Raw genomic sequence first — 14,144 nt, forward strand, 5'->3', positions numbered from 1 at the left:
AATGCATACTCCTCAGTAGTGACACACATGCCAATAATATACTTAACAGTCAAACAGCATTTGAAATACCAGCAGTTTCCAATGATTTACCGTAAATCGCAACCGGTAGCCAGAATATTATATCTTCAGCTCATTAAGTGCTGAACAGTGCCCAGTATATACATGATATACATACTTGCCTACTTTAAAATTCTCCGCTTCCAGAGATCCCTGAGGGCAAATAGAGGTGGGAGGTGTGAAAGGTGTGTCCCAGTGAATTGTGTCATTGGGGACCCTCCCCTAGCTGTATATACAGCCGTGAATTGCAGCAGTGTGTGGCAGGTTCAGTATGATGCGTTTTGCCACAAAACATGCCATCAAGCCTCAGACTACTCACTTCACTGGGAAAGAGGGCGTAATGTTGTAGGCTGTTCTAATCACCCAAGAGCTCCCCAAGTTACGAGTGAGTAGGGAAATATGATGATATATCAACCAGTGCTCGTTATAGTACTCACAAAGTAACCAACATGGTACAAACATAACAATGTCCAAGCAGTGAATAGTATCCAGCAGTGAATAAACATATATATTGTCTGTTTGCTCATATCTGAATATTATTCACTGCACTGATTGGGCATTGCTAGGTATTGTGAGAATACCTGTTCCTACCTTATGTGCTGAAGGGTTGGCCTAGCCTCAAGAGTGGATTTTGGGGAAGTTGAGGGATGGCTATAGGACAGAGTAACGAGACCCAGAGATAAACAAATGGGTCTGTTTTGACCTTGGAACCCACCAGCATTGTAAGTGATTGTGCTAGTGACAGCAGCTATAAGCGGGTGTGATTTACATGAAGGCACTTGCTGACAGCTACTGTTCATGTGAAGGTCCTGGTTATTTAGTTTGGCCTACTCTGAGAGGTTGGTTGCTGGTTTTGTTTATAGTAAATAAAACAACGGGCAAGTTGTGAGAGTCTCCCTAGACTGGTATTTGTCCAGCTCTGAGATAAGCATAGTGCTTTTTCCCTCTGGCACATCGCTATCTATTCACACACTAGATAATACTAGCTCTGGGATGATGGATGACTATGATGATGGATGACTATGACTAAAGACTGGTTTTGCATTGTTTTTTAGTTGCAGTCTATGATAGACCTACTGGAAGGAACCCTATACAGCATGGACCTGATGAGAGTGCATTCCTACATAAACAAAGTGGTGTCACAGATGAACACTCTGGAAGAGGTATGGCTGGCTACCGCTGTCTAACAGTCTAGTGTATAAGCACACATGGTTTAGCTAGTGATGCTGTAGAGCACTGAACATGAGCAACGTTCAGTGCAGACTTGAAGACAAGTGTTTGTCTAAGCAGCTCTATTTGACAACTTTTGACCTAAAGGTTGAGCGCAGTCCTGTGGACAACTATATGTTTATAATGAATTAATTATGAGAGAAATTGCTGAGCAACTCCTGATGCAAGTTATGATTGGCTTGCGGCCCAGTCTTTCTGTATGAGAAACACTAACCTGTTATATTTGAGAGGACATTTGGCCAATCAAGTTCTCTGTCCCATTCTGACAAGATGATATAACAAAAACTCCTGCAATGCGCAAAACACCTCTCATTTGCAGAAAACTGGTCACCAACAAGCAGGTACAATACGGTACATTATACCTATCTATCTAACATAAATAGAAAGAGACATAACATATTTTTCATTAACATTAATTGAACATTAGCTGTATGTGAAATTGTGAATATGTACTGTCACTGATAGCACTTGTTGCAGAGCTGCAAGGAAGCCCCGTCTATGGGCCACATGTAATAGGTAGTCAGTTTTAGTAACAGTACAAACTCGCACTTTCTCGCACTTTTAGAAAGTGCGAGTTTGTACTGAAACTCGCAAATTCAATAGCCTGCGAACTTTTCATCTCGAGGCTGCTGCATTTGCGAGTGCAGGCGAGTTTAGGACTATAAAGACCACAAGAGAGAGGAAAAGAAGGACTCTTTGTGGGGGCACACAATAGGTATGGAGATATGGCTGATATCAGCGAATTAAAAATTAACTTTTATTCTAACGTATTATTAAAAGGTGAGCAACTAGAAACAATTAAACAAACAAAAAAACTGACAATACATATATGAATGAATCAATGGAAATAATTTTCCACTCAAGAAGCCAGGCAAAATAATGCTGTGATGCTGTGAATCCTCTTAGGTGCCTAGGACCACAATATGTTTAAATACTAATTAAGGCGTGCTTAGCTATAAAGGGGTAATGCATATATACATAATTCAAGGGAGATGCATTCCCTACAAGGATGATCACCTCTGACACTAATGTCTCTCTTTATGATGTTAGAAGAGATAGACAAGACGTATATAAATAAAACAGGGGAAATGCAAAGGTTTAACAACATGATATAAATATTCAATATGTGCCTTTGGCCACAATACAATATTTCATACCTATCAATCCATAGTTAAACCGTGTTGGCATATAAAGCCAGTTTAACGTATACGCTTGAATTGAGGGAGATGTATTCTCCACAAATGATACAAATGATACATTGATACATTGTATCATTGATGTAACCACATGATTAACATCAATTAATCTTGCGGTTACTATGTAGCGGCTCTCACCATAGACGGCTATGGGGATTTCTCACCATAGACGGCTATGGGAGACAGAGGCTGGCCGCATTCAGCTAATCAGGGAGCTGCTCCGACGGAGATGCTCCCTGATTGGCTGGCGGCCCCTGCACTGACGGGGCACGCGTGTGCCCCGGTCATTTACGCGGAGCAAAGGTATGTGTACACACATACCTTTGCTCAGTCCGCATGGATCGTTTTTTTTTAGGTTTTTTTATTTTAACCCCTGGATTGCCTACTTGGAGAAGAGGACATGATCTACGCATAGGAGAGGTGAGTATGGATTTTTTTTTCAGGTACACCCCTATGGATTACTTCGGATAATAGGTGAGTATGTGTGAGTGTGAGTGTGCATGTATGTTTTATTAAAATTATACTTTCACGGTGTAAGTTTGTTTATTTACGTATTTCTTTAGTTGTGGAACTACAAGTAGCAGCGGGCCCATAATGCCCCGCATGCTGGTATTTGTGGTTCTCCAAATACCAGCATGCAGGGGAGGCTTGCTGGTACTTGTGTTTCGACAAATAAAGACAATATGGTAAATTTTATTTTACACTTTCACTTTACACTATCAACCCGGCACCCACCGCCCTAAGGTGCCGGGGATAGCCCCGGGCTATCAGTCTAGGCCTGGGGTGCCCTGGAGAGGGGTACCCCTTTATTGGGGGGTATCCAACTCCCCAGGGATCCCCAGCCTGGACTGACTAGCAGTCAGGGATAATGCTTTGGCCGGGGAAACCGGTGAAAGGTTTTCCCTGGCTGTGGCATTATCCCCCTGCTAGAAAGAGTTCGGTGCTGGTTCAGGAATTTTCAGGGGACCCCTACTCGTTTTGTCCCCTGATTTTCCAGAACCAGGACCAGCTCAACAAAGCCCTGTGCTGGTTCTTAATATACAGGGGCCCCCTACGCATTTTGGCCCCTGTATTTTTAGAACCAGAACAGGCTTTATAAAGCCCGGGGCTGGTTATGCTTTTGGGGAGGGGGTGCACGTAATTTTTTTTTATTTTATAACATTTAACATAAGTACACACAGAAACATGTACATATCTCATGGATATGTGCATGTTTCAGTGTTAATCTGACCTGCTCAGGATGTACTCGCTAGCCTGAAGCAGGTCTATTATTTGGAGACTTTTGGTAATCTTTTTTTTGCGAGTCTGAAACAGACACCCTATTACATTGGGCGAGTTGATTGTTTTCAATGAGAAAACATCTGGATGCGAGTTTGAGAATGGAGAGTTTTAGTAACTCTGAAAAATGCGAGTTTTAGTGAACAGACACCCTAATACATTGGAGAGTTGTGAAAAATTGCGAGTTTAGCACCAAACTCGCAATTTACCAAAACAGACTACGTATTACATTTGGCCCTATATCTCAGAACACTAATTTGTAACAGCAAGGATTCTCCCATCGGCTGTACAGGCTGCATGGTGCCTGTCCGTTCCAGACACCCTGCTAGCCAGAAGCAATGGCCGTGGGTGGCAAAGGCTCTGCGCTTTGTGAGACAGGACCGGTAGCACACCCCTAGTTACGGACCTGCATTTCCCATTTAGTTACAATTAGTGAACCTGCCCTAACTGTACTCAGCTTACACTTACTCACCTGTTTTCTCCCCTGCTCCCAAAGTGGAAGCATAATTGTAAGCTTATATTGCGTCTGAGGGGCTGATTCATTATGGATCGCAACATTGCGTACGCACACAGTTCAACTGTGATAGTATGCTAATCCATTGCGCTCACAATGCAAACTCAGCACTACATAAGGACGCCCACTGTACCTTACACACATCCGTAATACTTAGCAGATTAGCGAAACCATCGGTACAATCGAGTACCATCGCAGCCTCACGCACACTTGCACAAGCCCTGACCTTACTCAGAAATTGCTAACAACCATGCACGCTATGATACGTCAGACTGCGCATGGCATTGCAGTGGATAATATATGCACACCACTGTAACGCAGTGCAAACACACTGGCACGCCTGTGTTTGGGCCAACCACCCCCCCATCACCACCCACAAACGGCACTTCCTGTCAGTCACTCTGCGACGGGTCTGCGTAGCCACTGCGATCGCAGTCCCGGTCGCAAATGCTAGTTCGCGCACTGTGATGCATACGCCTAACGCAACAATCGGCCGATTGCGTGCGTATTCGCAGTTGCATACGGTAGTGAATCAGGCCCCGAATCTGCTTACAGATGTGTGTGTGCACATCTTTGGTGCACATGCTGACTGTTAAAATGCATATTTATATACTCTGCATGAGGCCCATAGTCTACAGCTGATATATTGTTTTAGCATGGCCAAGTGTTTCTCCATGTCCATTAACATACATGCATAAAAAGATGAAGTTGAAAAACCCTACCTATAAATATATTTTAGCTTCCCATTAACTTTAAAACAGACTCGTTTGTTTGTACAGGTAAAAAATCCTGTATGCCTAGGAGAGAATGCAGAATCTCCACCACTTGTTTTGTGTGTACAATTTAATAAAGTCAATAATGGAATGTGCTGGAGTCTCTGTGTGTGTCTTTTACAGTTTGCTAAGGTTTTTATCATTCTTTAGTTAGTTAGTTCCACGTGTAGTCAACTGGAATTTTCGTAACTCTTTCTCCACCCTTTTAAACATTGCTCCCTGATAGCATTGGCCCAGGTATCGAATATAGGGCCCGATGCAGACCCACTCGCTGGGCTGCGTTCGCACGTAGCCTGCCGATGTTTGCAATGCGCGCATGCGTACGAACTAGTCAATACGATTGCGAAGCGATCGCCCATTAAGCATAGACGGCTCGCTAGATTGAGTGACAAGACGAGCCGTTTGTGGGTGGTGACAGGGGTTGGTCGATGGAAACGGGGGTGTGGTGGTGCGAACGCAGGCGTGTCTTAGCGTCTTAACTCCGTTTCAGAGGCGCGCATAATTAAGACACAGCGTCATAATACACGTCACATGTTTGATTTACACACTGAAGCACTCGCAGTGCTTGCGGTAGGGTATGGTCAGCCACAAGTGCTCCGTACGCTTCCGATGGTACTGGATGTTACCGATTGTTGCATACACTTCCTGGAGATGACGTGTATAAGTGGGCATCTTAAGACAGGCTGGTGGGCGTCTAAATACACACCGTGATCTCACGCCAAGACATATAGGGGTATTCAATATGGAGCGAAAAACGCCGTTTCTGCGATGTTTTCGCTCGGATGACGTCATTTTCGCCACTTTTACTTTTACACCGTATTCAATTTGAAAACTGTTTGCTGGTGTGAAAAGTATATTGCATTCGACCCTGCGAAAAAGTATCACCAAGGAATGGGTGGCGAAAAAAAGTGCAGAATTGGGGTGCAACATTTCAGAAACCACCCTGCAACCTTCAGACAGTCCCGCAAAGGTAAACTGTGTCAAGAATGTTAAAAAAAATACCTCAGAAGACCCCAAAAAAAACACTTTCATTTTGAGGGTGAAAAAAAAAATTGGGGGGTACAAAGTTAAAAACTAGCGAACTACAATCTAGGGGGGTCCCCAAGTATGCCCCAAGTGTTTTTTTCATTGCAGGTGTTTGCGGCAGGTGGATTTTTCAAGTTTTTTAAAACTTCACTTTAGCAACTTTTAAATATGCTCACTCCCATTTTCAAGTACCCCAAATTTGCTGGGACTACTTATTTTCTGCAAAAAAAACTTCTAAATAATATTCTTCACCACCTTCCCAAATCCCCAAAATAGCAGCTATCGAGCCCGTTTAAAGACCCCAAAAACCTTCAACAGGGCTAATCGGGGGTATCCAGAGTGATCCCCCATGTCAGAACATCTTTTTGGGGGTGTTAGGGTGATTTCCCCAAAAATCAGCGAAGTTTTCGCTGATTTCACATTCGCTGGGTGCCGTTTTCGACGATTTCATATTGAATACGGGTATAATCGGGGGCGCGCGCGATACTTATCGCCGGCAAAAGCTCCGATGTGCGGCGAAAACTTCGACACGCATAGACGGCGAAGTTTACGTTTCATATTGAATACCCCTAATAATGGGCGTGATATTGCCTTGCCGTGCTATCGCCCGATTTGCATACTTTGGCAGCTGACGTCTGCGTGCGAACGCATCTAGTGAGCGGGTCTGAATCTGGCCCATATTTCAGAGATAGGGCTTAATGTGGTGCTACTGTATGTGTCTAATAACAGACACCAAAAAAAAGAATTTACACTATAATGAATTCAATATGTAATAAATACAAGAGTGGACTATACTGATTATCCACTTCCAAGATGACCTATATACTTTAGTCAAAGTTCTTTGTTTTTAAGATGCATTTCTCAGGCAAGTTAACTGCATGTATAACTAAAGCATTGCATCATATATGTGTTTTACATGTGTTTAACATGTGTTTAACTAGTGTTATGCTGTGGTGCTTTTTTAATGCTTCTTGTTCCGCTTCAGTACATCTGGGGCAACTCAAGGCAATTTAAACTAGTATTCATCTCTTCTGTGCCCTGGGCTGGCTCCCTGCTAACACAGGACCTCATTCAGAGCCGGACACTATTTGCGCTCGCTCGTTCAGAAAAAAGGGGTGGCTATTCAAATGAACCGTTCGCTCTTTGCGGTCTGTTCACGCCCTTGGTCTGAACGAGTGAACCAAACATGTGGTCGTTTTTTGGAAAAATACGCCCCCTGGCCGCTCGCATCCTACGTCATGTCCGCTATTTATTAGATTAATCGAGTACATCGACCAGCGTATGAACTGCTCGCTATTCTTGTGGTTGGTTTTTCCTACCGCAATCTTGCAAACAGTTCTGACTATAAAATAACCCAGTGACATGGTCAATGACGCTGCTGTATTAATTATGCACACCCATAAAACGCCCGTTTTGACCTTTAAGCACGCCTGCGTTCGGATCTCCACTCCCCGTTTTCAAGCACCTTCCCCTGTTACCACCCACATACGCCTCCTCCTGTCACTCAAAATAGCAGGCATTCGCTATTTAGCAAACAAACGATTTTCGGCATGGTTCGCGCATGCGTATTACGATCCGTACGCATGCGCAGTTGTGCAAACATCGCTCAGAACGAACGAGCAGCCGCTTACGAGCGTCTCTGAATCAGGCCCGCGGCACGTTACAAAAGAGGAGTCCAGGAGCAGCCAGTTGGGTGTCAGTGGGGTAATGCTTTAGGCCAGTGGTTCTCACACTTTTTTGAATCACGGCGCCTTAGAGTATCAGCATTGTTTCCATGACACCCCTAAGCCAAAAGTATATTATTGAGAAATTCAGAAAAAAATTATTAAGTAAATTGTGCTTAGTAAATTGTGCTTACCTGTCATCCTTAGGTTCAATTATGTGGTGGTTTGCGCTTCTGTTTGTCCACATATTTTATGTTTTTGACTCTTACATTAACCATAAATAATTTGATTTGGTGCTGGACGCTGGGCTGGACACGGGTGCTGCTAGACAGCAATTGTGCAGCCCTCTCTGTCTTGCGCCCTTAGCAGAAGCACTGGCTGCTCGAGTCTCTGTATGGCCTTCATACACGCACGCACGCAGGGGGGGTTTTCAAGCACCCTGAAACCCCTCCTGCCCGTTGCTCCCTCTACCTGCACCCTCCCTCCAGCCGACGCAGGGAGGCTCCATTTGCCATGTGCCCACTGAGATTTTGTTACCAGCGGGCACCCGACTTCTTCCCCACAGCGGCAGCTGGAGGCTGGAACTCACTTCTGAGCTCCTGCAATGAGCACTATGGGAAAGACGTTATGACGTCTCTCACATAGATCTGAGGAGCGGTCGGACCGGATGGCAGCAGACGCAGGCACGGGGCTTAAGGTAAGTAGTGTGTTTGTATTTTTAATTGGATTTTTTTTAGAGGCACTACCACTGGGTGCGTCACTACTGGGGGCACTACTATAGGGGGCATTACCACTGGGGGCACTACTAATGGGGGCATTATTAATGGATGCATTACTACTGGGGACACTACTATAGGGGGCATTACCACTGGGGGCATTACTACTGGGGGCACTACTAATGGGGGCATTGCCACTTGGGGCACTACTACTGGGGGCACTCCTACTGCGGGCATTACTATTGGGGCATTACTACTGGGGGCACAACTACTGGGGGCATTACTACTGGGGGAACAACTACAGGGTGCATTACTAATGGGGCACTACTAATGGGTGCATTACTAATGGGGGCATTACTACTGGGGGCATTACTACTGGGGGCACTACTAATGGGGCATTGCATAGGGGATACTGCATAAGGAGCACCGCTACTGTAGGCACTGCATAAGGGGCACCACTACTGGGGAAACCACTACCAAGGGCATTGTGTAAGGGGCACCACTGCTATGGGCTTTGTATAAGGGGCACTACTGCTGTGGGCATTGTATAAGGGGCACTACTACTGTGGGCATGGTGTATAAGATATACTAATGTGAGCATTGTGTAAAAAGGGCACTACTGTGTGTCATAACATGAATAAGGGACTACTGTGTGGCATAAATTGCACTGGTAGTTTAAATGTTGTTCGTACATAACAAGTTTTATGCCCAGATGCCTTGTTATTTATATTATTTATTGTTATTTATATTGAAACACTTGAAATACAAAAAGTGTATGTTGCAGGCTTATTCTAGTTAGACTTTTTTGTCATTGGTTCTGTAACCAATTATTTGGAAACCCCCGTTTCAAATCCTGCGTTTGCCACTGGCCTTGATGTCAGTGCATTAGAAACACAATAGAATTAAGTTAAGAAGTATTTATATATGTCATTCTGCAAAAATATGAAAGACGATTGAATACATCTAGGCACAATTATAAACGTGTACATAAATGGAAAAGGTTTATATATATACATTGGAAACACGTGTATGTAGCGTTAAAGTAGATTTTCACCTGTAGCTACTACAGAACATAGGGCCTGATTCAGACCCACTCGCGAGCGGCTGTCCGCTCGCAAGTAGGTCGATGTTATGCACTGAGCATGCGCACGACGGAGGGAGCTCCGTCGTGCGCATGCGCCAGACGCGACGAGCGAAGGAAAGTCCTTCGCTCGTTGTGTCTGATCAAAGGGGGCGTGCTGTCGATGTTGATTGACAGCACGCCCCCTTTGGTGGGCGTGCCGGGGGCGTGCCTCCCTGACGGGGGCGTTCCCACGGGAACGCCTCCCGTCAGAAGCCGGCCCACTGACATCACTAGAGATGTCAGTGGGAGTGATTTTGGCTCTGATAGAGCCAAAATCACTCCGGAGCTTGCGGTTGAAAACCTCAACCGCAGGCTCCGGCTCGCAGTTTCGATGGTCGCGATGGTCACGACCATCGCGGCCATCAAAATGCACGCTCGTATAGGCTGTGGGTGGTGACCCACAGCTATACGAGCGTCCAGGATGACGCTCCATTTTCATGGAGGGCGGCCCTCATTCAGAGCGTGCGCTCTGCTCAGAGCGTACGGCTCTGAATGAGGGCCATAAATCGATAAGGGCAGCCAATACAACAGACTATAGAAGTGTCCTGTAGAAAGAGTGGTTAAGATGTGCATTTTAGAAAGTTTGGGGATATAGTAGATATACAAAAGCTGACACCACCTACAAAGTGATACAAAAGAAAGAATACTTGTATTCAGTGCTATCCTAGGCCATGATTTAGAGGTGGACACAATACATAGTTGCTGTACAGAAACAAGCCCGGAGAGGAGATGCGGTGGACAGGTTCGGGGGCAGGGCCAGACTATAAACATCATTAAGCCTCGCCCCATCACAGGAAAAGGCAGCGATTTGGGGGTCTGCGAGGAGGGGGCGGGGCTAAATGACACAATTTGCATCCTTTTAGCCCCCCCAGACGGACTCGCATAATCTCCATAAAATCTCCCTATCCTAGGAAATGGGCAGGATGCGGGAAATGGGCAGGATGCGGGAAATGGGCAGGATGAATTAGATTTGCCTATTCTTCCAGGGGTGCGGGGGGGTTACCCGAAAAATCGGTGGGCTCCCGCAACTTCTGGGGAGTAGGCAAGTATGACACAATACCAATGTCGGACGTAGAGGAGAGATTTTTTCCTACTGCGCATGCGTCCTTACTGTGCCCATGCAGCGTCGCTGTTATTATTTCATGTGCAATTAGGGAGAAGTGTATTGAAAATGTGGGCGTTCCAATCAGTAACACTGTGTGTATGGGGGGTGAAAGTGGGTTGAGACACCGTGATACCGTGAGACACAGTGATACCGCCCATTGCCCATTCGGACGTACGGATGGATGTACACAAGGGAAAGTCTTTGTAGCAGCATGAAGTTGCAGACCGGTGATCGCCAATAGATACTGCTCTAGGCGTTTCTGCGTCCACTTCTGATACAGGCCCCTAATGTCTAACAGCAGCAGTCTATCTATTAAACTAATTTTGCAGATAATCCCCCGAAAACTGATACTTTTAGGGGATTATCGCAAAATATAAGAATATATTGTTTATAATCACAATAGCAGGTTTCTACCAGGGCTGCTATATTGTGAGATTTATCAAACTCTGGAATGCGAATCATTCCAGAGCTTGGCCCCGGAAGCTAACTTCACCTTTAGATAGTGTTAGCCATTGTAGCCTATAGGTTACGGATTGCACCCTGGTGATGGCCGCTCGCACATGTGCAATCTGATGACTTCGCATGCGCAGTAGCGAGTCGGAGTCCCGCAGCAGAAAAAGAAGTTATTGCATCAGCGATCACTTTACTTTCCACAGGGAAGGGCTGATATTGGACCCCTGTCCCTGAATGTGTCTCTTAATACATCTGATCGATACATAATTTCTAATTGTTGGGAATAGAAGCAAAAAGAAATGATAATTATCCGGTCTAAAACCCGATAATTAATAAATATGGCCCAAAATCATATATACAAATGTGGAATAAAATACAAATCCTCAAGAGTGAAGTAGATGCACAAATGCACCTAGTTGTGCTAAACTTTAATAGGGGTGACAGGCAAAAAGGATTTCCAATATAGCACTTGCACAAATAAAGAAGCTATATAGCAATCCCAAGCAAGAGGCTTTAGGCCAGAGCAGATTGTTGGTCTGATTACAATCAAAAACGTCATTGTCATCATCACTCTCACGTGGTCATGTCTTCTCCACCATCCACTCACTCAAGTCAGAGGGCTGGATGCGGTCAAACCTCCAAAAATGACATCTTCTGAGGTTTGGCCGCTTACCGCATATGCACCAAGCTCCAGAATACAATACATTCCAGGGCTTGGATGTGGTGGGCAACGCCATCGGATCCCTCCCAGCACCATCTGCGGAGCGTGCGTCACTTGACGCATGCGCAGAAGGACTTCTGGGCCACAATCCTGAAAGGACAGCTCTTACCTGGAAAGCTTTCCTTTGTGATTTTTTTCATGCATACCGGCGTTATTAACACCAATGATGCAATGATTGGCGGGATGCATCACATGTGATATGTCATACATCACACCCAGAATGTGGTGAGTTTTTCCACCAGTATTGAATTTTGCAGGAAGATGGCTGCCGGGCTCATCTCCAGGCACTCTGCATGGTAGAAAATGCTTCTCAAGGGGGCACTTTGGGCCAGTAACCGTGTTACCCTGTGTGCCATGCTCCCTGGGCAGCGATCGAACCCCCCATCACAGCCCTGAATCCTATGTTGTAGCATGTAGACTTACAAGCTGTGAACAGATTGAACCCTTGATGGACTTTGGGCCTGATTCAGCGAGGAACGCAGTTGCTAATGCGCAAGCAATCGACCCATTGTGCGCACTGTGGGGCTGCATCGTAGTGCGTGTTCGCGAACCAGCCACTGCAATCAGGACTGCGATCACAGTGACTACGCAGACCCATTGCAGAATGATTGACAGGTAGTGCCGTTTGTGAGTGGTGGTGTGGGGTGGTCGGGGAAATGCAGGCGTGCCAGTGCGTTTGAACTCTGTTGCATGGGCATGCATAAATTACCCATTGTGATGCCCTACGCAGTGTGATGAGGTTAGCAATTTCTGAGTAAGGCCAGAGCTTGTGCAAGTGTGCGTGAAGCTGCGATGGTACTCGATGTTACCGATGTTTTTGCAGTCTTGCTAAACATTACGGATGTGTGTAAGGTAATGTGGGCGTCCTTATGTTGTGCTGCGGTGGAATTGCTATCACAATGAATAAGCATACTATCGTAGTTGAACTGTGCATGTAATCGCTATTGCATTTGCAGTTGCGTTTCGTAATGAGTCAGGCCCTTTATTTGCTGTTCTATTATCCTTACTTGCTCAAGTACTAGTTGATCACTCATTTTAATTCATATGACTTTGCTTTATGATGTATAGTCCCTGTTATTTATAGACATTAGATTGGGATCGGCTACAGTATTTCTTTCTTTAGACTCAGTCCAATAGGTCAGCTCTTAGAATTCGTCAAATACAAAATGGGTGTTTTAGTCACAAAAACCAAAGCAAGCCCATGGGGTCTATGTGATACATAAAACAACATGGTGGTTGCATTCCAGATGTTCTCCGTGTTTGGTTGGGGAAGTGGAATCACATTAAGGACGGGAGAATACAATTAGTTATTAAGGCTGTATAAATAATATATTGTGAAGATGTATTTATGTATTACTGATATTATTGAATATTGAATAATCCTTTTCTGTGATTCTAGACCATCAAAACAAACTTAAGCCGAGAAAATGACTTCATGAAGGAAAGTGTCATCAACCTGTCTAATCAGATGAAGAAGTATGATAACTATTCTGACATTATGCTGAGTATCAAAAAGGAGATTTCCAATCTGGGCTATCAACTGCTTCAGAAGGATGCGCCTGAGAACAAAGTACAGGTAGCAATAAGGGTTTGCATGGAAGGACCGCCATTTGTCTTGTATATGTGCTTACAGACAGCTCTGTTTAATGTTACTTCATTTAAGGCGATTTAAACCTTTGCACTACTTTGATAGACCATATTGCGTACTTTTCCTAATAACATTGCCTACATACTTCCCACCATTTTCCAGACAGGGCCATGTATATCTATAACTACTCCCCACCTCTAAATGGATTTCCTTGTTGTCATGGAAGCCATGTATCCCAAGCCAGACAGTGGGCAGATGCGACAGCCACTCTTATCAGGTTGTTTTTAGTGTGTATAGTCAGATTAATCTTCCCACTGGGTGAAGAAGGAGGAAGCAGTGACATATTTTATTGTGTAATACAGTGTTTCCCAACCTCGGTCCTCGAGGCACACTAACATTTCAGGTTTTAATGATGTCCATGCTTGAGCACAGGTACTAATTAGGACACATGTGCTCAAGTAAGGCTATCCTGAAAACCTGGACTGTTAGTGTGCCTTGAGGACCGTGGTTGGGAACCCCTGGAACCCTGGAACCTCTCCCCACTTTATCACGTTCCAAGGCTTAGTACATCTCCCCCTAGTCAAATCGCATACACAGCAAAATAGTGAGCAGAGATGCTAGCTTGCGACTTTAATGTCAAAGGAATTGGTTTTACACACATTCAAAATGGTGGGTTGGGTACGGGATCCTGGCTGTCCGG

At 44.9% G+C, this 14,144-nt stretch overlaps 1 protein-coding gene across 1 annotated transcript in view; it reads left to right on the top strand.

Annotated features, from left to right (window-relative positions):
* OLFML2A (olfactomedin like 2A) overlaps window positions 1–14,144 on the top strand; it is an 89,981-nt gene that overhangs the window by 41,847 nt on the left and 33,990 nt on the right. The window contains exons 3-4 of the mRNA XM_088471097.1: window positions 1,113–1,220; window positions 13,256–13,432. Coding sequence (XP_088327223.1) covers window positions 1,113–1,220; window positions 13,256–13,432 — 285 coding nt within the window. The remainder of the gene's footprint in view (window positions 1–1,112; window positions 1,221–13,255; window positions 13,433–14,144) is intronic.

This window comes from Taudactylus pleione, unplaced genomic scaffold (genome assembly GCF_031769625.1).
Source record: "Taudactylus pleione unplaced genomic scaffold, aTauple2 ptg000110l, whole genome shotgun sequence".
Taxonomy (NCBI): Eukaryota; Metazoa; Chordata; class Amphibia; order Anura; family Myobatrachidae; genus Taudactylus; species Taudactylus pleione.